The sequence below is a fragment of the Carassius gibelio genome, chromosome B25, assembly GCF_023724105.1.
Source record: "Carassius gibelio isolate Cgi1373 ecotype wild population from Czech Republic chromosome B25, carGib1.2-hapl.c, whole genome shotgun sequence".
In the NCBI taxonomy this organism is placed as follows: domain Eukaryota; kingdom Metazoa; phylum Chordata; class Actinopteri; order Cypriniformes; family Cyprinidae; genus Carassius; species Carassius gibelio.
In genome coordinates, this window is record NC_068420.1 from 11,652,230 (window position 1) to 11,678,656 (window position 26,427).

General features: G+C 36.7%; 2 protein-coding genes across 2 annotated transcripts; both read left to right on the plus strand.

The window, feature by feature from the left end:
- The first annotated feature begins 2,784 nt into the window (after positions 1-2,784).
- On the plus strand, positions 2,785-9,927 carry e2f4 (E2F transcription factor 4). Its single transcript, XM_052598088.1, has 10 exons — positions 2,785-3,277; positions 4,303-4,412; positions 5,112-5,272; positions 5,892-5,936; positions 6,068-6,132; positions 6,227-6,539; positions 7,497-7,646; positions 7,847-7,891; positions 8,024-8,068; positions 8,287-9,927. Exons 1-10 carry the CDS (start codon positions 3,122-3,124, stop codon positions 8,400-8,402), a joined length of 1,206 nt encoding a protein of 401 aa, XP_052454048.1. The 5' UTR covers positions 2,785-3,121; the 3' UTR covers positions 8,403-9,927.
- A 1,037-nt stretch (positions 9,928-10,964) lies between these two features.
- Positions 10,965-26,146, plus strand: elmo3 (engulfment and cell motility 3). Its single transcript, XM_052598057.1, has 21 exons — positions 10,965-11,151; positions 13,432-13,532; positions 15,509-15,549; positions 15,663-15,735; positions 16,370-16,420; positions 16,565-16,734; positions 16,828-16,927; positions 17,531-17,682; positions 18,261-18,339; positions 19,071-19,121; positions 19,264-19,386; positions 19,462-19,584; positions 19,661-19,765; positions 19,879-19,987; positions 20,161-20,297; positions 22,421-22,584; positions 22,966-23,078; positions 23,172-23,276; positions 23,374-23,453; positions 24,329-24,409; positions 24,540-26,146. The coding sequence occupies exons 2-21, from the start codon at positions 13,455-13,457 to the stop codon at positions 24,750-24,752; spliced, it is 2,148 nt and encodes a 715-aa protein (XP_052454017.1). The 5' UTR covers positions 10,965-11,151; positions 13,432-13,454; the 3' UTR covers positions 24,753-26,146.
- The last annotated feature ends 281 nt before the right edge of the window (positions 26,147-26,427 follow it).

A 26,427-nucleotide genomic window follows, 5' to 3' on the forward strand; every position in this document is an offset into this window, starting at 1 on the left:
CACTCTGCGAGTTTATTTTCTGCCAGCAGGAGGCGCTAAGAGCGGGAGAGGTAGGTTTCTCCGGTAACGGCTGAGCTCACAAACGCTGCCTTCTCAAGCACATGCGAAATGATATCGAACATTTTCTAAATACAGTAGTTTTCCTTTTGAAATACAGTGATAAAAAACACCCGCTCTGTTTTTTTAAACCCTGCAATATAGTCATTTTAAACCATAAAAAAGGCAACCCAGCAGGCTGGGTTAAATATGATAACCCAACTGGTTGGGTTAAAACAACCCAGCGCTGGGTTCGTCCCTTTTTGACCCAGCGCTGGGTTGTCAAAATAACCCAAATTGGGTTGTTTTCAACCCAGCAGTTTTTAGAGTGTGGAATCTTCAAGATTTTATGACTGTTTGTGTCAGGGTTTTGCACTGACACTTTGTTTTATGTTTTTGTTTCTTGTGTCTAGTGTCAGCACATGGCCTTGTTAGTTCTCGGCCATGTGCTCCTTTAGCCCCTCCTCATTTCCTCTTTACCACACCCTCGTTAGCCTAGTTGGTCTAATTGTGCTCACCTGTCCCTCACGTATTTTCCTCCCTATTTATAGTGCACCTTACCCTTTTGTGTTTGCTGGTCTGTGGTCATTCTCATCCTCTCTGTCTATGGATGTGACTGAATAGTCTTGATTCTTGGTTTTGTTTGATTTCTCGAAGTTGGTTAAATTGGTAATTTTCTTATTTTGTTACTTAAAGGGACACTGAGTAGGAATTACTCCCATCTAGTGGTGAAATTGTATTTTGCATTCAAACTAATTTTGCTCTCCAGCGCCTCGCTTTTTCAAAAGCGCGTTGCATCTACGGTAGGCGATATGTACCAAAAAGCTTTGACAGGATGTATTCTAATAGCACTTCGTCGAGTTTTCCTTCAGGTGAACAGGTGTGTTATTTCAAACAAACTGCAACATGACAACTAACAAACGAATGTTACAGTATGAATTACTGACTGTGGAAAACATGAAATATTGTAATTAGTAGTTATGTCTAATTTATTCATTATATTTTCTGAATTATATGCATTGTTAGATATAAAAAAATATTATAATATAGACTGTAACACTGACTTACCTGTCGAGAAGAAAACTGGCCACTTCGGCGTCTCTTTTGAAATCTTTATCAAGCATTAGCTCTTTCCACCTAGAAAAAGCTTCCCCGACATTAACTCTTGTTTTCTGTAATCTACGGTCACGTTTCCTTTTACGTTCTATTTTTGACTGTTTTGGCGACGATGTTTTCTTCTCCTGTGGCGCAGCATATGTATGGTCCATAATAAGAATGCAATCCAGACTTTTAAACTTGCCGGTGCAGTTTCAAGCGCCTCTCACTGCTCTGCACCTGCGTTTCTGGCTCTGACCGAAAACGCGCTGTGGAAACGCGTTGGCTTAGTACTTTTTGTCCCTCTCTGCTATTATAGTTTTGCAAGATGGCGGAACTACATGGAAGCCTCCGTCAACCTACCCGTCCCATGTATATAAAGATAATAAATTCTTCATTTACAAGGATTAGTTTAAACATTGGCATAGGTATTTGTACACCATTGAGGGCATATTTATGAATAAAAATATTGATTTTAGATAATAAAATACCTAAAAAGTTACTTATTGTCCCTTTAACCTTTTATTAATTCATTGGTTCATATTTTTCCTTGAGTTTAATTAGTTTTTTTGTGGAGCTTTGTCCTGTCTTGTGTTCAAGTTCCTGACCTGTCCCTGTGTGTCCTGCCCTGATTCTACCTGCCTGGCACTTGGCCTGTTTCATAACTGGTGGTCAACAAGTGTCTGAGCTCTGCTCTATGGAGATTTGTGTGGTCTTCTCCATCAGCCTGGTCTTGCTGCCCCCTCTGTTGCCAAAGTATTCGGCCAGTTATTTCCTGAAGCTTTCCCAGTGGTCTTCCCTAGCTGTTCCTGTTTACTGTGTAAATCTTTTTTTTTTTTTGTGCACTTCACTACCTCTTGTATCAGTCTATCACACTGCAATAGGGTCTTCCTTCCTAGATCCCTTACCAATTGTGGAAGAATTTGCCAAAATCACCCCTGAGAAATGCATACGACTAGTTTCTCCATACAGGAAGCGTCTTGGAGCTGTCATTAAATAAAAAAAGCTTTTGTGCAACGTATTCAATACACGTCAGTAAGCGTGTCCAATACTTCCCTTGGTCATTTACACAACTTAATTAACTTGAATTTATTTGTATTGTTTATGTATGAATTACTTGGGTTGTTAACGACATCTGGTGAAAATTCCTTGTCAACATCACCTTTATAAATATTAAATTATGTAATATTATATATTGGGGGTTCGATTCCCGGGGAAAACATGATAGGAGAAAATGTTTAGCCTGGATGCAATCAATATACATCGCTTTGGATAAAATCGTCAGCTAAATGCATTAATTTAATATATAAACATTACATATATTATAACGGTGATGTGTTTGATACTTATTTTATCCACTGTATATTAAAACATCTAAGTCAGGAAGTTTAAAATGGTTAACCAATATAGATTATTACAATATTAATTTTATTACAATAAAATTATTTGAAAATTAATACAAAAGTGAAATAATGCAAAGAAAACAAAACTAGTGGTACCTTACTCCTGCTTTGAAAGGGTTAACTGATTCAAATACATCAAGCGCTGGAAGAAAAAAACGGTATCGGTGGCTGCAGTAGTTCAACGCGCCGTTTCTGTCGCCCCCTAGAGACCGCTCGACAGAATGCAGGAGCTTCCATTTTTATCAGGTCATCCCATGATGCACCGCGCCTTCAACGGCTTCAGTCATTCAAGCGGCTTTGGCTTAGCTCTGGTGTACAGGAGAGCGTCTGTTCTGTTAGGCCATCTGGGTTCGGGTAACCAGTGTCCTGAACCGGACCGGTCCCTGAACGGGGGTCTTTACTCTGTCGTTTCGAGCTGAACTTCCCCGTCCATGCTTCAGGAATCACCGGCCGTTGACGGGAAGCGAGCGTTTGGGCGGCAGAAGTGGTGCTGTCAGCGATAGAACAGCAGAAAGCGTTAAATACACAGACATAACCCGACCGGAAAGAGAACGGTGGGAATTTAAGAATACTTTAAAAGCAATTTGATGGATTTAGAGACCGGGAGAAACGAACTGGGAGCCATGGGAGAGTCGCTGCAGCCGCAGACCCCCAGTCGCCACGAGAAAAGTCTGGGACTGCTCACGACTAAATTTGTGACTCTGCTGCAGGAAGCGAAGGACGGAGTGCTGGATCTCAAAGCTGTAAGCACGACACGAACTCAAGTCAATTTCAGCAGCTTCATCTTCTGCTATATGCTTTCAGTATCGAGGCGCGCAGCGCCTTCTGAATATTCATCGTTTTTAATGTTTCCGTGCAAACAGATGCACTTTAGGTCCTATAACAGCACACATAAAAAGTTGCTCTGGTAAGGGAAGAGGGGGTCGTGTGCACACAACCCCTCTCTCTAATCAGCTCGACTCATTTAAACTAGTTCTTCAGCTTAACCAGGCGAGCCAGCGAACAGGTTACAAATGTTATGTCACTCCAGTCGGCAAAGCAAAACTGTTCCGGTGTTTGTTGTTGTGTCCCGGAGGGTTTTTACTGCAAATCCCATCCGGACTGAAAACTCAAACAAAAGCCTTCAAAACAAGCACGTGCTCTGGAGTTTGGGATAGTTTGGGCCTGCGCGACCCAGGGATGCGTTTCTTTCAATCTATTGGGGTTTGAACGCGATTAAGTTACACCTCTAAAATGTGTTAAAAGTGTACTTTAGTGATTCGAGTGATCTAGGATTGTACGTATGAAGTAACGTTAGTTGTTTTGAAATGCGAAGCTTGATTGCATCAAGTTGCCTGCTTGTCAACTTCTGGGCTGGTTTTGTCCTTTTTATAAAGCCTGCAAGTCTTAAAGAGACAGTTCTCTGAAAGAATGAAAACTCTTATTATTTACTCGCTCATTTTGTTTCAAGTCCATATGACTTGGTTTCTTCAGTGGGAAAATAGGAAGATGTTACGTCTTGAATGACAGCCTCAGTCACCATTCACTTTAATTGCTTGGAATAAAGATTAAGTGCAAGTGAGTGGTGACCAACGGTGTCTGTCTCTCACGTTGTGCATAATATTAGTAGAGTAAAAAAAAGTGAGTATTTTATTGAACTGTTCATTTAATGGCTTGTTACGTGAAATATTGGCACTGTGCAAAACACCTGTGTTTGTGTGTTGTGTAGTTAGTCAGTTTACAGGTAATGAGAAGAATCAATAATCTGGTTTGTGTTCATGTGATTTAGGCTGCAGATACTTTGGCTGTAAGGCAGAAACGGCGCATCTATGATATCACCAATGTTTTGGAAGGCATCGGACTCATCGAGAAGAAATCCAAGAACAGCATCCAGTGGAAGTAAGGCAGACTTGCAGATGCTTTCTGATGACTCTAATGTCAAAACTTACTCCTTATGCGTATATTGTTGGTTACTGCGTTATCAAAGTATTTGGTATGTCACTTTGATTTTACTGACCTGATAGGTTCAAAGAGCCTCAGACATCTTTTATTTAGCAGAGGCATATTAAAGTGACACTAAAGATTTTGTAATGTTATTAAATTTTTGATTCAAAAATAAATGCTGTTCTTCTTAACTTTGTCAAAAGAAGAGTCTTGGAAAAAAAGTTATCAGTTTTGTCAAAAATGCGAAGCAGCACAACTTTGGAAAAAAAGTTATCAGTTTTGTCAAAAATGCGAAGCAGCACAACTGTTTTCAATATTGAAGATTATAAGAAATGCAGCAAAGCAGCATATTACAGTGATTTCTGAAGGATCTGACACTGAAGACTGGAGTAACAATGCTGAATAGAAAAAAATATTTTAAATTCTAACACTATTTCATAATATTAGTGTTTTACTTTATTTTTGAACTAAGAAATGCAGTCTTGATTAACACTTTACCAACAACAAAAATGTGTACTGTATACTACTGTATTTATTGTAATTAAAAATTACACACATTAAGCTGCAGCTGTTTATATTTTAGAGAGGTTTCTGTTTGAAAGTCGATTAATTCACTTGATCTAAACGTCTGTTTCTATTTTTGATCTTGTGTAGGGGGGTTGGCCCGGGTTGCAACACGCGTGAAATTGCAGACAAGCTGATAGACCTCAAGTTGGAATTGGAGGATCTTGACAGGAGGGAACATGAACTGGACCAGCAGAGAGTTTGGGTTCAGCAGAGCATCAAGAACGTGACAGACGACTCGCTAAATAGCCCATATCCTTCTAGCTGCATCTTTAGGATTCATCTTAGGATTCCTCTTTGTGACAACAGTCTATCACTTAAACGATAAGTTCACTTCCAGAATAAACATTTCCTGATAATTTACTTACTCCCATGCCATCCAAGATGTTCATGTCTTTCTTTCCTCGGTCGCAAATAATTTCTTTTTTAATATATTTTAAATATGGGGTGGTGATTGGGCAGTGGATAAGACAAATTCACTTGGTGTGAGAGACCCAGGTTCGACCTGGGTTCGAATCCACTGTGAGACACCAATGTGTCCCTGAGCAAGACACTTAACCCCTAGTTGCTCCAGAGGCGTGCGACATATATAGCAATTGTAAGTCGCTTTGGATAAAACCGTCAGCTAAATGAATAAATGTAAAATGTATAAAATTAATTTCTTTGCAACTGAAGAAAGACATTATATGAATATCTTTGGATGACATGGGGGTGAGTAAATTATCAGGACATTTTTATTCAGGACGTGAACTTACCCTTTAACTCTAGGTTGTTTTAGCTCAAGGTGCTCTTATGATACTTTAAATTGATCCTCAAAGTGAAGTTTGTATTTGAAAGCTTATGTTTGCTGTATGTCTTTAACTTGACACACTCTGGCATTTGTAACGCATCAAGACCTCTGCAACTGCTTCAAAGGTTGGTTTTTCCCATCAGACACCCACCAAAACACCAGTGTTACTGCATTAACAAAAATGACCAGCTGCAAATGACTACTTGCTTTAATGTTTCCTTATTAACCTTCACTGTATATGCTTGTCTGCCACTAGGTGACACTCTTCTAGCAATCAAAGCTCCTTCAGGAACACAGCTGGAGGTTCCTGTGCCTGAATCTGTAAGTCCTGCTTGTATGTACATTAAAAAGTAATGTGGAAAGTTTATATACAAAATAAGTAAACTTCTTTATTATTATTGTCATTTTTTTGTAGCATGTTAATGGACAAAAGAAGTACCAGATTCACCTGAAGAGCTCTGCAGGCCCCATCGAGGTCCTGCTGGTGAATAAGGACCCCTCTAGTTCTTCTCCAGTGGTGCTGCCCGTGCCCCCACCTGACGACATGCTTCAGAGCCTGTCCATCCCATCTTCAACTACCTCTGCTGCTGCTGCCGCCCCAACCAAAGCAGCAGCCAACAGTACGCCATCCTCCACCTCCACCGGCCAGAGTCCCAGCTCCATCACCACTGCCGTCACCACCGTCCCTCCAAAAACAACCACTGCCTCTGCTGCTGGGGCAGCTACAGGTCGGATGATGCCCAATATTTTAATGAATTATTGTGTTTGAAAATTCTCTGTTGTCTTATAATACTATGATTTACACCATAGCAAAACTGGTTATGTAATGTTATATATTGTTATCATTATATATAATATTACCAATTGTATATTTTTAAAGTTTATGCTCACCAAGGCTGCATTTATTCAATCAAAAAGATTGTACAAACTGTAATGTTGTAAAACGTTACAGATAAAATAAAAGTTTTCTGTTTGAATAATATTTCAAAATGTAATTTGTTCCTTGGACGCAGAGCTGAATTTTTTACATAATTACTCCAGTCTTCAGTGTCACATGATCCTTCAGAAGTCTTCTAATAAGCTGATTTACTGCTCAAGAAACATTTATCAGTGTTGAAAATAGTTGTGCGGCTTAAGTTTTGTGTGTAAATGGTGAAATAAGATAACATTTTTATACGCACACATTAAATTGATCAAAGATGTTTCTGTTACAAAAGATTTTTATTTGAAATAAAGGTGGTTTATGAATTTTTACTGATCAGAAAGTCCTGAAAGATAACTTTTCGCAACATGATGATGATAAGAACAATTACCAATAATTAAGCACCATTATTAATTAATGATAACTGAGCAAATCAGAATATTAGAATGATTTCTGAAGGATCAAGGACTGGCATTATTCAGTTTTAACATCACAGGAATAAATTGCATTTAAAATATATGAAAATTACAAATGACAATATTGTAATATTTTACTGTATTAAAAAAAAGCAACAAAGAGGCTTCTTTCAAAAACGTAAAAAAAAAATCATAATTATTCTAAACCTTTGACCAGTAGTGTATATTAATTATTGTATATATTAAGTAATTACATAACATGTATTATCATTATGAAACTATCGAATTATATAAAATGAAATCTATAATTTCTCACACTGTATTACTGTTGTTGTTGTTTTTATTAGACATTTCAAGCACCTCCACTTCAGATGCAACAGCCAATGCGTCGTCAACAGACACGCAGCAGCTTCAGTCTTCTGCGTCATTGGACAGCAGCTCTTCACTTCCTGATTCCTCAACCATTTTTGAACCAATCAAAACAGACCCTTCAGATTGTAAGTGCTTATGACTTTGAAAATGAACATGATTATGTCATTATTCTTCATTTAAAGAAGTTTCTGGGCCGAAATGTTGGCTGTCGAGTCATAAAAAAAGATTAAAGAACATTCCTTTTAAGGCGTGTTAGGTTTAGAATCATTTGAAACAAATTGGCTTGAACAACTCTGACTTGGTTTTCTCTTTGTTGTTTTCTCAGTGCTGGATCTCCCCAAAGAACTCGCCGAAATGTTTGACCCTAAAGGTGAGGATGCTGCTCCTTCCTGATGCTTATCTATTGCTGCTGTGCTTAACTCCACCAGAGAATCTGTGATTTTATATAGCACAAAGAAGAATCGTTTTCATCTTTGTCATAGTTCCTTCTTTCTCCATACAGAAATGATGAGTACAGATTTGCTTGAGGAGCTGATGTCATCAGAAGGTAAAGGTGATCATGACTCAGGCCACCTGTATATAGTGTATTACTAAACCTCAAATGGAAATTTGAATGTGTTTTCTGTATATAACAAATCCACTGTTCATGTATTATATGATGTTTATAAAATCAATAAAAGTACTGAAATTTGATCCATTTTAGATGCTAAATGCTCAAACGACATGGCTACAGTATCACTCTTCTTCTCTCTTTCTCTTTCATAGTTTTCTCTCCGCTCCTCCGTCTGTCCCCACCTCCGGGTGACCATGACTACATCTATAACCTGGATGAGACGGAGGGCCTTTGTGACCTCTTTGACGTTCCCATTGCCAACCTTTGACCTCCAAACACACCGTACAATGAGAGTAGTGTACTTAAAAGGACTTTCTTTTTTATGAACCTTTTTGAAAGGAGAAAAAAAAAGAAAGTGTGGCTCTGTGTCAGATCCATATGTATGATAAGCTGATTCTGTGTATATAACGCTTTTTTTATACATGTATATTTACGACTTCCCTTGCTAAATTCAACTAATGAATCTGATGATGACATCAGATAATCCATACCAACCATTTGTGTTCATAAGTCCCAAACAAATTGTTTTTAATACTTTTATATTGACATCGAGGGAATCCCATGACTAAATTCACCAGCAGAGGTTAATGGTTCTTATTAAATGGTCTTCCTCTTCTAAAGTAGCACCTTCCCCTCCCTCTCGTTCAGCGTATTTACTGATCTGGACACAACTATTATATAGATTGATAATGAAACAGTGTATTACTTGTGTGATTATGCTTTTTAAGAAAGCATGCCTCTGCATACATTTTGAAGCGATTCTGCCAGTATGTATCGTGCAGCTCTCAATAAAACAGTGCAGAAGTAATTAGAAACTCATAACGTAGTGGGGAAGATTGCATTGCAGTATAGCGTGTAAAGTGTGGAATTGATACAGCTTGGTGCTACATGGTGAAATCTATTTATCATAGCGTCAAATCTCAGAAAAGTGGAAGGAACATACTTTAAGTGTTGGATGAACAATTCCTGCTTTGTCTGTTCCAGCTGTGCTTTGTTAATACTAGGTGTCTCACTCGCAAAATGACGAAAGATCATTTTCATCACCGAATTAAACGAAATTGAAAGGTAATTGCAACTTATTGATTCAGAGGGGAAAAAAATTAAATGGAATCAAAAAATCAGAAGTTGCAATTATCTTTTTCTGTTTGAAACTTTAAAAAAAACCTCACAGAATTCTGAGAGAACAGTTTGAATTGACTGAATATGATTTCAGTCCATAAAGTGCATCTGTCCTTATCCCATTTATATATATGTATAGATACTTTTGAAAATAAATGATGTCTTCATTATGTCTGTATATGAGAAACTGTCTAAAGAAGGATGTGTGTTTGGGGGGCGGAGGAAGTAAAGTCACAATATGAAAAGAAATGGAGCATCAATGTGCTGTGTATTGAACGCTGTCCAAACAGAATGTCATTATATGTGGGCTACTGTGTCTGGACTGATGGTTGGCCCCACTAAAATAGTTTCTTGTTTTCCTAATGTTCCTATCAGCTAAATACTATTTTTATGCTTGTACACCGTAAGCATTTGCCATTTATTTTTGTACTCAATAGATCGCCAACTGCTCTGGTTTTCATTAGATCCTCTGTCTAGCTTATCTTCACATTGCACTTTAAAACAGTTGATCACGCAGGTAACTTCCAGCCCTATGCATTGATTGGGTTGGCTGAGTCAGTTTTACAGTATCCAGGGAATTCAAGCAGTTTTCATAACTTCACAGTGTCATTGCAAAATACCAGAATTGTTGTTCTTTATCATCCCCATGAAATAAAGAATGTTTTTGTATTTGTGATGCTCTTGAATATATCTTTGTTCGATTTTAAGACATTTGTTCCCACTTTTCTTCCCTTTTTTTTCCAGCTAATTCCTTAGGAGTATGTCATCATACTGCTGGTGCTTGAGTCATATCCTGCAGATCCAGGCATTTCTGTTCAGGTTTCACTTGAATAGGTCTATTGTAGTGTAGTGGTTTAAAATTTGGCTTGGTAATATAGTTTTGAGTGTTTGAACCCCTCAAGAATTTATCCAAAATATTACTACTCCGCTTTAAGGCACCAATCCTGGGTTTTTAGTTGGTAACTTACTTAAATGTAGTCAATTAAATGTAAATAAATAACATTGTTTCACTATTTATATAAGGAAGTCAAAGAAGTATTTTATCTTTTTGTATGGAGTCACACCAACATATATTGCATTAATTATAGCAGAATTGTTTGGTTGTTTGTGTCAGGATAATTCTTTATATACAACAACAAATATACTGTTGTACTTAAATACCACAAAAAAGTGTGTTTTGTTTTACATTTTAAAGAACAATTGAAGATACTATATTAATAGTATGAACTGGTGATGAAAAAATGTATAAAATTGTATTAATTAGGTTTTTTATTGTTTTTCAGAACTTAGAGGGTCAACAAACAATTTAACATTTATTAAATGCTGTTGTGTAGGATAATAATCCATCAGAACACACTGATGCAAAAAGCTGGATAGCTTACAATAATAAAAAAAAATGTATTTCTTATTATTGTATTATTAGTAGTATATAGGTTGTTTGTGAATAATGAAGTGGTCATAAAATATGTAAATTAGCAGATTAAGATGTTCCCATGTATGTATTTATGGACAATATAGTCTATAGGGCGTATCACGTCTAACTTGCACTGTAAACTGCTGCGTTGATTGTAAATAAAGCGTTTAGTTTTGTAGCGTTACGTTTACTGTAAAGTTTGGGGTCTCCCCTCTTGTTCCCTCAAAAAAGAAAAAAGAAATCCCATAAACTTTTGGAGAGTCGGGTCTCCGCTCCCTCCTCCAGGGGGCGGGAGGGATATTATTCAACCCGGAACTGTGAATGTGATCAATTATTAGAACTCTCCGAGAACTTTGAACGCAATGTAACACAGCCCACCGTTCGAAAAGAATCAAATCACTGTCGTCGTCTCGCGCGAACAAAGCGCGAATGTTTATCCGCTCCGCGATCTCGCAGAGTCTGATTTTTCCCTGCTCTCCAACAGGTAAGACGAAAGAAAAGAACTTTTGTTCGAAACACTTAGGCTGCTACTTCTCTCGAACGCTAGACAAGTCAAAACAGATTTAAACGTGTAAATATTCAAACGTTTTGCATTGGATACTCATTTAACTATTGTTATGAATATAACGACGAAGTTTCAAACGCAAATTTGTTTCGGTTGGTACTTGAAGGCTTTAAAACACAGCGTTCCATATCGTTTAAATCTAAATGTTTTGTTGGGTTTATATACAAATAGTTTTTAATCGAATAAAACGGTTTCCCTATAAATCTTTTGTACTTAACGTCAATTATTAGCGGCGGATGAAATGAATAGCTACGTTCATGTAATATTCTGACATGTGACTTAACGTTATAGTCTTTCTAGCAGTTTTGGTTTTGCCAAAAGAGGATTTGATTGAAAAAATCCAATGAAACTTTGCAGGAAAAGTGTGTGATGTCTGCTTTGGAGGTTGTTGGTCTGTCAGAGGCTGGCAGGGATGAAATTCCAGTCAGCCTGATTTCTTCCATTCACTCCCACTGGATATATCAGACCTGCACAGGGTTCAAAGGGCAAGAATCAGTCGGGAATGCTGTCAGTGGACCCTGAAGTAGTCAGTGTTTCATGTTCTTGTTGTAGCCATTTCTCAACCCCAAAAACTTGCAGAAGGGCCGTCACGACTTCTCTCTGTGCTTGCTGAGGCATGCTGGGAATGGAGTCTGGGAAACACAAACATTCAGTCCGTGTCAGCAACTCTTACCAAAAGCCTTAGACAGTAGGCCGTGTCCTAGCTTGAAAAAGCTCATTAATATGAGGAGGTTTTCAATCATGTGGTTTAGATTAGTTAACTTTTTGTGAATAATATGTATAAATCCCAGAGATGTGATAGAAGTTTTAACTGAAATGTTGTTTTCGGCCTATTAGTGTATTTTATTCTCCAAGTTCACTCAAAAACAGCTTTCCCTCTTCCATTGAGAAGTCTTCTGAGGACACATATGGAAGTACTTGAGTCTGTTTAACAATTCGGCAGAGGTTCCTTAATAAAAGAGCCGTTTTCTTATGCCTATAGTAGTAGTTTCAGCCTCAGACGGCACACTCATGGTCCGCCACAATCTGTTTGGAGACTGTTTAATGCATATTGGGTGCAAAAATAAGAAAAGATGACTGAAATCACACGGTTCTTTCTTATTGGCTGGCATTAAAGGAGTATTTCTCCATAAAATGAAAATACTGTTATCATTTACTGTCCCTCATGTTGTTCCAAATCTGGGCTTTTTTTGTCTGGGCTGTTCCTTTAAGTTAAGTTAAATGCTTACAAATGCACCGAACCGCTACTATGAACTTTTGAGGAAGAATAATTTGTAAGGTTTTTATTGACGTCAAATCCTTGAATGAAAATGAGAGTAGTGGCAAGTTTGATATTTTTGATCATCACTGCACTTCCTGTATGATTTTTTTTTATACTACTACTAATAATAAAACTGTACTTTTTTGTGATCAGTAGAAGATAGAAATTCATACAGGCTTGGAATGACATGGGGCTAAATAATGACTTTTTTTTTTTAAATAACTTGAACATTCTTTTTGACTTTTCACTATAGAACGGGGTGTAAAAGAAACTTAGGTTGTTCTAGACTTAGACTAGTCTTAAAGGGATACTTCACCCAAAAATGAAAATTCTATCACCCTCAAGTTATTCCAAACCTGAATGAGTTAGTTTCTTCCGCTGAAGACAAAAGATGATACTTTGAAGATTGCGGGTATTAACTGTATGGTTGATGGTCCCCATTGACTTCCATAGAATGGAAAAAATACTATGGCAGTCAATGGAGACCAGCAACACTTTGTGTAAATGATGACAGATTTTTTATCTTTGTGTGAATGATCCCTTTAAGGCTGATAGTCACAAGTGTAGGAAGCAAGTGAAAAACGAGAGCACTTGTTACACCATTGATCCCAGCATGCCGACATATTGTAACATATAGCACAACCTGAGAGAGACACAAGTTCTCTTTTAAAAGAGGAAGACGGTAAATGCAGTCAGCTTGAAAATAGAATTAGTGACACATTTAACATCCTAGCTCTTGTCCACCGGCTTCACCTCAGTGGCTTTTCTGTATGTTTTGAAATATGTCAGTATTTGTGTTTGGTTGCCATGTTTCATACACTTTGAAATGAAAGGTATGTAACATTAAATCATGCATAGTATGCATTTATAGTCATTTTTTAAATACTTGTAGTTTTTATTTCCTGACCCATCCCCCCCCCCCCCCACTCTCTTTCAAGGTTGTAGACATTAATTTCTCAACATGCCACAACAAAAGGATATAGTAAAGATCGCCATTCAGATGCCGGGCGCATACCCGCAGCTCATTCAGCTAGACCAGGTGAGTCGTTGTGTACTTCCTGTCATAAAGAGGATGTTGACCAGTGTGTATGCAACAGAGCGAAACTTGTTGGCAATCAGCATTTGAGGAATAAAAACACTGTTTATTCAGTATCATACTGAAGTTCACAGATACATTACATATGATGAGGAAGTAGTGTCTGAATACTGAAGGTTTGAGTTAAGAGAAACCGTGATTATGCATTCTTGCTTACAAGTACAAAATATGTAGAAAGTATAAATAGTACGTTTACGTTTTGGAATAACATTTACTGCGGAATTAAAATCAGAGATAAAACATTTATTTAGAAGAACAATCTAGTGATCATTTCATTTGATTTTCTGTTTGATCAGAATTATAACACGGTATTCTCACTTATTACTCCCTTAACAACCAGTTCTCAGTTATGAATACTAAATGAAATTATACACTAAACATAGATATTCTAAAGAAATTTATACATATATCTTTTAAAAAAGCATTACTATGTTCTGGAGGAATCTTATATTTAGGCTATAAAGTAATTTCTTAAATAAAATAAATGTAATGGATAATAATATGTGTGTTATAATGTATTTTTTTATTTTTATTTATAACTTATGCTCTTTAACTCCAGCAGTTGATTTTTAATGAAGTGAGACCAGATTTATTTTTACATTTAAGTTTTTCCGACAAATTTAATAATAAAAAATGTTTATTGTTTAGTTGATTCTTGCACAAATATATAGCTAGGTAATTTTTATTTGCATGTTTTTTAAAATGTTTTTGTCAGAATTTTGTCAGCTCAGTGACTCACATTTTAAGACAATTAATAAATGTTTTGGTATTTAAAATTTTGTCTGTATAATTGAAGACTTTTTACAAATCATAACCAATTAGTTAATTCTCAGTTGTTTTGAATGCGCTCATATTGGCCTCTGCCCAATTGAAACAATAGGATGGACAAATGCTGAGCGTATTCACTGTCTTCAGAGGCTTTGAGCCCATTGTTTGGGACGTTTTAACAGAATGTGTTATTGTCTTAAAGAACAGCAATTGTCAGATATGCTCTCCTTTGGGTTTTCAAAACCATGAGATAACTGGGCTGAAATATGAATGAACTTGTTTGCTACTTAAGGATTAGAGAGAAAGAACCTCAAACCCCCGATGACCTTTCCTTCTGCACTTCCTCGCCATCCCAAACGCTTCCGCCCGCTGCCAGCCTTTGCACCACAAATTATAGGCCACTGATTTGTCTACCGCGGAACACCAAAATTTCTGATTGGTGAGCCACAGGAGCTGCCACAAATTATGCAATATTTCAGATGTTGACTTGGGAGAAGCTTTTTCCTTCCTGTTTTGTCACTTGTTTTGTTTTGTTTTGGTTGAAATGCTTTAAGATAAATGAGTGACCATACACATCTTAATCATTATTTTGAAACGTGTAATTTGAATGAATAATTGAGTTAATATGAAATATATGAATAATACATTAATATCAATAGGATTTGGCAAGCCACGCCGCACATGACGTGTTACAGCTTGAATTAAGAGTTATAAGAAACTTATTGACCCACACATCATCAGCCCAATGTCTTTTCCTGTTTTATGTAATTTGTATAATCATTTTAATAAAAAGTGAAATGGTTTTGTTAAAATATTAGTATTCCCTTTTTGTGAAATAATAATAAACTGTGCTAAAACAACTTAATAGGATTTTGTTTTCAGGGATTTCATTTTAACATGTTTTATTTTATTTTGTTGTTATATAAACTGTTATAATGTTTATTAATATTTTTAATTAGATTTTTTCATATAATTTCTATTTCATATGATTTTTAGTAATTTAGTTATGTGCTCATCATTTGTACCTTTTTATATATTTCTATTTATTAAAAAATTGCATTTTGTTTTATTATTTTTAGTTCACCTCATTGACCCTTGCTCACATTTTGTCTCTACACTTAACACAATTCATAATTTTCTCATTATTTCAGAAAAAGCCCCTCACTGCTGTCATAAAAGAGGTTTGCGACAAGTAAGTGTGTTTTGGAAATATTTGTGTGTTTTTCTATTGCTCAAACATCCCTTTATAATTTTCCATGATGTAAAATACCTGTTTTTGTAAAGGGTGTTGTATTATTTTTGAAGGTGGAATCTTCCGGGTCCTGACAATTATGCTCTTCAATATGCAGATGGGATCCAGATGTACATCACTGAATCTGTAGGTCATTTGTCATTTGTAATGTGTGCTTATCTGACCGGTTATATTTGTTGTAGATCTTGGGTGGGGTCAGACATGGACTTGTTGTTGTGTTTGTCTGTCTGTATCGTGGTAATGGGACTGAGAGCTGCTGAAAATGTGGAATATGATGTATCTGTATCATCAGATGTGCCTGTGAGAGAAATGAGAGTGTGGAGATGTGTGCGTTCCCAGACAAGTCAAGGCGAAGGCTTGAATTATAGTTGTGCACATAAACCACCGAGCCTTGGGCTGCATCCCAAATGGGCTTTTGGACACCCTAAGTAGAGCCCTTCAAATGTCAGCCTTGTCAAGCAGCATCTGTAGCAGATTTCCAGACGCTCACTCTGAGAGTTTGAAAAGAAACTGGAATACTGATGCAATACTGTAGACAAAACTACACAACGTGAATCCCCTGCCATATTTAATCAACACTGTACTGAATATAAAGATTTTTTTCTTTCTTTCTTTTAATCTTTCAGTTTTTTTTTTGGTTTAGTGCTGTATTTGTCTGTTTGTTTAGTGCATTCATTTGTGCTAATGATAACGATGTCTAATAATAACAGTATCACATCCTGTACTCTGACTGTCGGCTGCTTTTTGACATTTGTTCTAGAACCGCCTAGACATCAAAAACGGCAGCATCCTGCGTTTAACCAAAGCGCCAGTGAGTGTCACACAACCAACCTCACAGTGTATCTAAATCCATCTGTTCACTCAGTCTTTGTGTTAGATTCATATATACACAACCACAGTACCGTGTAATGGCCATGTTGTCTTGCTGGGTGATTTATAAGACTGTGTTTGTCAGGGCCGTTGTGCTGAGGATCTGTATAAAGGCATTCAGAGTTCAGACTCAGGCGTGCGCTGTGACTCTCTGAAGCTGCTGGCCAGTGTCTCCACCGACATCACATTTGCTCAAGAGTTTATCAGCCGTGATGGACACTCCCTGCTCGTCAAGATAGTAGAGGACGCTCAAGAGTCAGTTTCATACCTGTCTTTGCCACATTTGAATGTTTTATTACAGCATATGATTAAGATTAAACCAGTGAAAGTGTTGTTTTTTTTGTGCAGGGCTCCTCTTATAATGACACACACTCTTACTGCTTTCATGGAGCTCATGGATCATGGCATTGTGTCCTGGGAAAATCTGTCCAGTGTCTTTATCAAAAAGGTACTAAAGCTACACATACACTTCAACTCCATAATACATTATGAACACAATTCAGTTAAAAACAAAATTACTAAATACTTGATTCTGATTGGTCAGTTGTTGCATTCTTCAAGCACATATTTTTGTATAACGTTTAAATTATTTATTTAATTATATTTATTATTAAATAAGTATTTAAGTTAATTAAAAAAAATAACTATTAATAGGTTTCCTGCATCTGGAGTCTTGTTTAAAACTTTAATTCTCAAATAATCTGATTTATTAGTAGTTATTTAATGGATCACTTTATTATTTGCATTTAATATTTATCAGTGATTGTTATTTATTATTTAGAAATGTTTATAAAAGCATGAATATAAAAAAACTCATGTATAGATATAGACAAAAAATACAAATAAGTACGAGTGTTTCATTTAAATAATAAAAATTGAATGGAATGGAAAAAGTTGCAATAACTTGTTTGGTTATTTATTATAATGCATGTCTGTGTTTATATTGTGATGCATTATATGAGCCTCATACTATTAGTTATCTTTTACAAAATGCAAAGCGCATTTGGTTGCCTATATCTATTTTCAACTGTTGACTTGTTTATTTTTTCAGATCGCCAGTTTTGGGAATGCAAAGGTTCTAGACACGTCTATCCAGCAGGTGTCACTGGCTATCCTGGAGAGCATGGTGCTCAGCAGCAGTAGTCTGTTTAATGAGGTCAAACAAGAAATCACCCTGGAGAGACTCCTTTCCCATCTGCAGGTGTAAGTACAGAAGAGCGCTTGCTTTAACAGCTTTTGCAGTATTACCAGTGTTTACTTTATGGGTGTGGAAGAGGAACTACTGTAGCTGAGGGTGTGAAATACACCACAATAATGAAAGTAGATGTCAATGAGAGTTCTATATTAAGGTTCGAAACAGTGAGTAACGTACGGTTTCAATAGTAGATGCTTTCAGTACTGATGTACAGCAATTATAACAACCGTAAATTGAATAATAATGAAATGGTACATTTTTATAGTTAATTTAGAAAATTAATAACATCAACTATTTTTGATATATAGTATTATCATTACAATCAAATTACTTTGGAGTTGCATTACATTCAAAGAGCATTTCAAGAGAGAAGTCTTATTCTTTTCTGCTTTAACACACAAAAAAACGTTACTTCCCGTCATGCAATTAAACGTTTCTTCCTCTTTCTGATAAAAATACCTTTTGGTTTATCTCGTCATGTAGATATTAATCACGTTTAAGATTAGCATGTGTTGGATTTTTAAGTCAGCATTCTACATCAACATAAATGTTTCATTTTTTTCTGCTTTTGTCTAATGTACCGTAGAACAAACCAGCAGCTGCAGACTAAGGCCATGGCTCTGCTGATGGCGATGCTGCTGGCTGGTGGCGAGGCAGACAGACAGGTGAGAGCCTGAGAGGTTTTTGTTTCGTTTCTCTGACTATATCTTGGTTTTGCTGCCGCTGTCTGTTGCGGTAAAACTAGTGCAAGCAAAATAAGTTCCCTTTATTAGTTAAAGGTTAATCACTGGTGTTTGAGAACTGTTTTGCTACTAGAAAAGTTCTATTAAAAGAAAGTGTGATTCAAATTTGCCATCACAGAAATAAATGATATTTCTAAATATATTAAAATAGACAACGGTTGTTTAAATTATAATTGTATATCACCATATTGCAGTTTTAACTGTATTTTTGGTCAAATGAATGCTGCATAACAGACATCTTTCAAAAAATATACATACATACACAAATTCTGTAAGGTGTTTCTTTAGTGCATCCAAAATAAGTTTGTTTACATAATATATATGTGTATTGTGTATATCTATTATGGAAACAATAAATACACACTAATACAGCATATATTTAGAAAATATTTCCATGTATTTACATTTATATTTATCTCCATATAATTTATATCATATATATATATTTAATATAGAAACGTAACATATTTTGAAAAAATATATACATTCATGTGTGTGTATTTGAGTATAGATAATAAATAAACCGTACACGTGTATATATTTTTAAACAAACTTTTATTTTGTATGCAATTAATCGCGATTATTTGTTTGACAGTACTATTTCTGATTCTGCTTTTAACTGTTTCTGATTTTAAATTTTGAAATCATTTCAGGAGCTCTTTGAATTCCTTGAGAAGAGGAATCTACGCCAATACATTCACAAGGTGTGAGAAAGTTTTGAACCTCTTGCTCATTCATGCAATACTTCCTGTTTTAAAAAAGTCCTGGTACACTGAACATTTCCCATTTCCCATTGTATCACAAAAAACCTTAAATATTGTGTATCTTAATTGATGCTGCTTGCAGAACATCATCCACAGCTCTAGTTCAGTTGGAGATGAGATGGCCCACTACCTGTATGTGCTGCAGACGGTCCGTCTGAACCACCTGGAGGCCCGTATGAGGACGCCTCTGGACTCCTACAACCAGGTTACTTTCATTCTGCATCTTCAATTGATTTTGGAGTTTTATTTCTAATGCATGCATTTCTCTGCTATCCTTCAGGAGCAAAGGGAGATGCTTCACGGGCTCAGGCAGGCTGCGTTTGAGACGGAAAGCGAGAGCGGTCTGAGTAATGAACGCAGACGTTCCCTCTGCGCTAAAGAGTTTAAGAAACTCGGCTTCTCTGTGAGTACGACAAAATCATTTTAGAGTGTAAGTGTGAACATCAAAGCTTAAATTCTCTTGTGTTTGTGTGTGTCAGAATAACAGTAATCCTGGTCAGGACCTGAGCCGGTGTCCTCCGGGTCTCCTGGCGTTGGACACTATGGCATATTTTGCCTCCCGTTACCCTGATGCTTACAGCAGGGTGAGTTAGCCCACTTAGATATTATGTTACCTAATGCAAAAAAATACTTGGGGGCATTGAATGTCACTATGTTAGTACGTATCGGCCCATAAGTCTTTGTTTTGCTGTCTCAGTTTGTGCTGGAGAACAGCAGCAGAGAGGACAAGCACGAGTGTCCGTTTGCCCGCAGCAGCATTCAGCTCACCCTCATCTTGTGCGAGATCTTGCGCATCGGAGAAGCCCGTAAGTGGATTCACACAGCGCTAGAGATAGTTCCGATGATCAGAGATTAATTTATAGCTTAGGTTATGTCCTGATGGGGAAAAACATTGTTTTGATATGACTCCATCACGGGTAATTTTTGTATTATGTTTTCTCATATTGTGTAACTCATTTCACTCGTGTCTTTTCTGCAGCCTCTGAGACCGGTTCAGACTATCATCCCATCTTCTTTGCTCAGGACCGGCTTCTGGAGGAGCTTTTCTGCATCTGCATTCAGCTCCTCAACAAGACGTGGAAGGAGATGAGAGCCACGCAGGAGGACTTTGATAAGGTAGATCATCACCTCCACCATCTCTCTGCTGATAGGGCTGACTTTTTCACATCCTCTGTCCTGTCTTTGTGTTGGTCAGCTCTTACTGAAACTAAACTGTATTTGACACTATTAATAGCTTATTTCCTTTCTGAAAACACCCAAAACCACAATTTTTTCACATTTGCATTTCCCATCCTCTCGCTGACCAGTGCTACTGCTAACTAAAATTATAACAATAATGATTATATTATCGTATTATTGTAAAAAAAAATAAGAAGCAAAGGAACAGAATTTTAAATCCTTCCATCCATTTTGAATATTAATTAGAAAATAAGTTGAATAAGGTGTGAATGCGGTTTCATGTTGACTTTAAAGGGACTGTTTACACACAAATTAAAACTGTCATTAATTACTCACCTTCATGTTGTTCCAAACCCATAAGAACTTTGTTCAGCTTCGGAACACAAATAAGTCTTGAAGCTCTTGAAGGTATCCGATGCTTTGCCTTCAACATTCATAGTCAGAAAGCTCTTGGATTTCATCAAAAAAAAAAAATATATATATATTTTGTGGTTAATGATACAACTTAAATTTTTGGTTGAACTATCCCAGATTCAAATAAGTCATCATAAAGCTAGTGTATTTTATTTTATTTTTTTAAGTATAATTGCCTTTTATTTTAAAATCAGTGTATTTATCCCTTATTGAAAGCATACATTTGCAACTGTATCGCACAGCTCCAGCAGTGATTTATAGTTTAAAGAACGAATGGATATTGATCGGTTCATCTAGAAGCTAGTGCAATGACAATCATGCTGCTCCTCGACCAAAGTCACAGAATTCTCCTTTCTTAAGCGCTTTTGTGTAGATCAACATTCCCTAAATTGTTCAGTCTCCTTTTCGGAAGTTAAAGAAAGCTTCCTTACTCCTGCCCAAACAGACCTCTGTTTAATAACCGCTTTCAGGCCATAAACCCCGTGACCTTTTTGACTTGTGGAATGGAGCGAGCGTCCAGCTAACCGGCCTGTCTTTTGTTTTCACTGATCGTGACCCCCCACCACACCACCCTCCTGGGCAGGGACTTTATAAAGGGGTATTTGAAGAACAAAAGGAATCCCGCTCTCTCGCAGAAATACACATCAGTAGTAAACCACATCCCAAAAATAGTTTAGCATTTTGAAGTGTCAAAATAGCATTTTTTGTGTGTATAAAGTGCCCTTTTTTGCCTTTTGTTCTGGAAGTTTTTTTGGAAACAGAATGAAAAAAACACAGGTCCCAGGCACACAAAGAGAATTCAGGTGGAGAAGGTAAACGTTAAGAGCCTTTATTGTGGTATGGCCAATATAAATTTTTTTTTGGAAACATTAACGTGTTAAGAAACTTGGCTCGTGTTTAACGATTCAAGGGTTTTCTTGTCAAACCTGAGAAAAGCAGTCAAAGTTGAGCTCTTGTTTTGCCTCAGAAGGGAAATTACTCTCACTGTGTGTGTTTTCTAATAACTTATTCGCTTAACCACCTTTTTCCCCTCTTTCTTTGTCCCCGACTGTGGTGTTTCTTTTCAACGACTGTTAATAGTTGCTGGCATGTTGCTATTGCCGGCTGGTTTACTGAGGCCTGTGATGTGAAGTGTGTGTGAGTGAGTGTGAGTTTATTGGTGACCATCTAGAAGGGAGGGACCATACACTCTCTCTAACACACACACACACACACACACACACAGTGTCGCTGTGGTTGTGAGGGGACTGTAATAATTTCACTACAGCTGAGGTAGGATGAGCGTTTTGTCTGTGTTGTAGGATTAGAATAAATATTTTAGTTATTTTGAGCTAGTTATGGCTGAAGATAATGATGATTTGATGTGGCTGTCAGTATGTTGATAAGTGTATTGTTTGAGTAGTATTGTCATTAATATGATTGATCTCTCTTTTGCTTGAGTTTGATAACAAGCCCCGTTTCTTTACATTGCAAGAATGTTGTTCATATCAAATGGTTAATAGTTAAGGGATGGCTTTAAAAAAAGAAATGCCTTTTGTGTGTGTGTGTTTATTGGAGGAGACTTTTTCAGACCGTCACACACATTGCAAATATGACACATCAGTTTGTTTTTAATAATCAGATTTGATCTGGTTCTTTCTCTAAAGGTGATGCAGGTGGTCCGGGAGCAGATCACCAGGACTCTGTCCAGCAAGCCCACATCTCTAGAGCTCTTCAAGAATAAGGTGAACGCACTGAACTACAGCGAGATCCTCAAACTGAGACAGACGGAGAGACTCCACCAGGAAGAGACGCTTGCTCCACCTGTGCTGTAAGGAGTTGCTTCACAGAATGTTTCAAAGCTCTCCAAATCAGTATTAATAGTATTGTTGCTCTTTGTTTGTTTGTCTTGGGTTTCTTCAAGGATGCTTTGCATTTTTAGTCAGTTAGTAAAAAAACTAACATTTTCTGGGATGAGGGAAAAACCATGTAGATTCTGATTCATGTGCAGCAATCGTCACCCCCTAGTGGTGAGCCATTGAAGTATTTAACAGTTCCAAAACAAGAGTTTTTTTGTGGTTTGATGGTTCGAAGCAAAAGATTTGAGTCTTCACATGGAAGTGTTTCGAAAGCACCTATCACTAACTTTACAGAGTATGTGACGGGTGCATATCTTTCCATCACACATGCATTTCCTTGTCTTTGTATCCAGTGAGCTGAAGGAGCGTCTGAAGCCGGAGCTTCTGGAGCTCATCCGACAGCAGAGACTGAACCGTCTGTGTCACGGAACGCTCTTCCGGAAGATCAGCAGCCGCCGGAGGCAAGGTGAGACGCCAAGATCCTCTCAGACACCAGATAACTGTTATCAAGATCTGGAGCAGATGTCATCGTTTTATTGATTTCATTTGTCCCCCTCAGACAAGCTGTGGTATTGTCGGCTCTCTCCTAATCACAAAGTCCTGCACTATGGAGATGTGGAAGAGGACATGGAAATGCCCTCCATTGAGGCGCTTCAGGAAAAGAGTGAGTCTCACTGCTTTAGAATGAGCTCCGTTTTTGAGTCTTAAATAAATGAGTCTTCCGAGTTAAATAAATCATTTCATTTTGCTATCCCCCTCAGTTCCTGTCGCAGACATTAAGAATGTGGTCATGGGGAAAGACTGTCCTCACATGAAGGAGAACAAGGGGAAACAGACGAAGGTATAATGCTAATCTTCTTTTCTTTTATTAATTCAATTCAATTAAAATTCAAATACATTCAAAATTGACTAGAGATTCAGTGTTGTAATTCTAAGTTATATTTTTAAAAAATATATATATTTATCTGGCATTCTACAATGAATTAGTTATGGTGTTCTTAAATTGTTTATATAAAAATAAATACATTGAAATCATTCAAATAGATTGTGTGTGTGTGTGTGTGTGTGTGTGTATGTATATATGTATTTATTTAAGAAATTTAAATCTAAATGACAAATTCTGGTGATTATCAAAATAAAAATAAAACAAATGGTTAATAGTAAAAAGGTAACTTTAAAAAATGCAAAAAAGAAGAAATAATATAGAAAAAAAGCTATAGAGGTTTCGCTCAACAGCAAAACTTAAATCAGTTATTTTAAAGTTTATAATTTAGGCATTAACCTATAACATACACTTTAATGGATATTAATTGTGAGTTTTTTTGTTTTTTTTTTAGTATTATATGATCGCAATCTAAATGGAAAAATAGGAAAATGCGTATTAAATTTAATATCTGTATATTGAGTGATAAGTAATGATTCAAATATGTGGATATTGGCCAGTAATCAATATAATACCAATTATATTTTTGCATTCTTGAGATGTAGCATATTTATCTTCTTGATTCTTAGTTTTCTTCTGAATAATTTATTGGTTTATTTAAAAACAAATTGGCTTTGTGATCAATATTGAAACTGAACAAGGTGGTACATCACCATAATGCACTTTAAAACATTGGCTGTGCAAAAAAATAATATTAGTTCAAAAGTTTTCTTGTTTCATAAGATGATAAAACTGAACTGTAACTGTGTTCTGGTTTGTGGTTGGTCTCGCAGGAAGTGTTGGACTTGGCTTTCAGCATCACATACGATGTTGAAGAGTATAGCTTGAATTTCATCGCCTCTTCCAGAACAGATGTGAGTTGAATCAATTTTTTCACTCCTGAGCGTCTGGGAGCCTTTTGTTAATGTACTGTTTGTTAACTCCATTCAAGTGGTACTAATTGCACTAGCTGGGAAAAATCATCTTTCGGTTGATGTCTTCCAGTTCTGTCTGTGGACTGACGGCCTCAGTGTGCTCCTGGGTAAAGAGATGAGCAGCGAGAGCATGCGCAGCGAACTAGAGATTCTCCTCTCTATGGAAATCAAGCTCCGCCTCCTGGACCTGGAAAACGTCCCAATCCCAGACACAGCACCGCCAATCCCCAAACCACCCAGCAACTTCAACTTCTGCTACGACTTCAGCCAAGCCGAACAATAACACGAGCCATAAGCTTGTGGTCCACAGCGGTTACGCCATTGCCAAGACATGGCAGAAGTGCAGGTTTTGGATTGGGAGACGTTTGATAGTATTACAGGGCTTGAAATGAGAGCGAGAGAGAGAGAGCACTTGGTGATAACGTGTTTATCTGTGGTGCTGTGCTGCAGTGAATAAGACGGTCTTGCGTTGAGTGTTTTTATTAGTTAAAGGCCTGACGTGTTGTATCTAACGTGCCTTTTTTGTCGAATCTCGTATAATAGACCTGTCTGAAATTCTCAGGTTTGAACGCACACTTTTCGTGGTACTTATTTAGCTTCTACCAAAATTGTACTAAAAGGCATTACATCAAGCAGCTTACTGGGGGGGGGGGGGGTCGTCAAGTATATGTTATAAACATTTGTGCTTCATCTTGGCATCCTTATTCATTCCCATAAAGTTTAACGTATATTACAATCGCTGATGAATAGTTTATCATTGGAAGAGCACTGATGTGTCACGTTTCTGTTTATACCAATATGCATTGGCGGCATTTTCATTCAAGTCTGTTGCAATTATTAGGTGCACATTAAAGGTCAGTGTGCTGGATTAAATAAGTGATCAACAAATGTGGTACTGAAGTGGGATTGGAAAATGGTTTGGAGATATTTAGTGTGTTGTTAGAGGAGTGGTTTGGCCAAGTGGTTTGAATATTATCGGTGCGATCTGATACTTTCATATTCATTTTTTCAGTTTACTTGATGTATACAACTTCACGTTTTATTTTGGTCCGACTGTTCCATTTTTAAATGCCAGTTTGCCTTCAGTTCAAAATAGCACTAGCTATTGTAGGATTTTACATCAGTGTGTTTTGTATGGGATACAATCATGTTTCTGTTTTAAAAAAAGGATTTAGTGTTATTTTATCCGACTGTATTGGCTAAAGATCTAAATGTAGTTTCATCACCACATAACAAGCACTTCATAGTATGTTGATTTTATAATGCATACAATGTATCATGATTATAACTATATGTAGTTAAAATATTCTGTGGTGCCATTGTAAAGTGCATAAATGGAGCTGACAACTTTAATATGTGGAAAATCTGCATATATATATATATATATATATATATATATATATATATATATATATATATATATATATATATATATATATATATAAATAAAATATGAAAAAAAAACTGCTCTTTTGTGGATTTCACAAATCTAATGACAACATTGATCTAGAAAAATAACAATCCGTGTACTGTATTGTTTTGTATATAGCTTTCCTTGGTTTTGCGTAACAATCTTGACCAGCGATGTGGCCACTTTACCAGCTGACAATGGTACGTGATATTAATTCAAGATTTGTTTATCCTTTGTATGGAATAAAGAATATCTATCTATTATAATAGTCTTAATGTCTTTTATTTTGTATGTTCTTTCATTACGAATCAGGCACTGGTAACACTGTATTCGCGTGTAGCCCATGAGGAGAACTCAATAGAAAGACGTTGCTATCGTTTTGGTACGTTGTTGATTTATGAACTTCGTCTGTCGCTGTCACTACAACAGCGTCCGCTTAAATGTTTTAAGATAAACTGAATTAGAATCTATATGTAGATAGGATTGTTCCACATTTGAAACATGACTCATACTTTTAATTACAGGTCGAGTTAAGCATCAAATTGTA

Coding starts and splice junctions, on each gene's coding strand:
- e2f4 (XM_052598088.1), top strand. CDS start 3,122: ATGGATTTAGAGACCGGGAGAAACGAACTGGGAGCCATGGGAGAGTCG. Junction 5,937..6,067: donor CCTCTGCAACTGCTTCAAAG/GTTGGTTTTTCC, acceptor GTCTGCCACTAG/GTGACACTCTTCTAGCAATC. Junction 7,892..8,023: donor CGAAATGTTTGACCCTAAAG/GTGAGGATGCTG, acceptor TTCTCCATACAG/AAATGATGAGTACAGATTTG.
- elmo3 (XM_052598057.1), top strand. CDS start 13,455: ATGCCACAACAAAAGGATATAGTAAAGATCGCCATTCAGATGCCGGGC. Junction 16,928..17,530: donor CCAGTGTCTTTATCAAAAAG/GTACTAAAGCTA, acceptor TTATTTTTTCAG/ATCGCCAGTTTTGGGAATGC. Junction 19,585..19,660: donor TTAAGAAACTCGGCTTCTCT/GTGAGTACGACA, acceptor TGTGTGTGTCAG/AATAACAGTAATCCTGGTCA.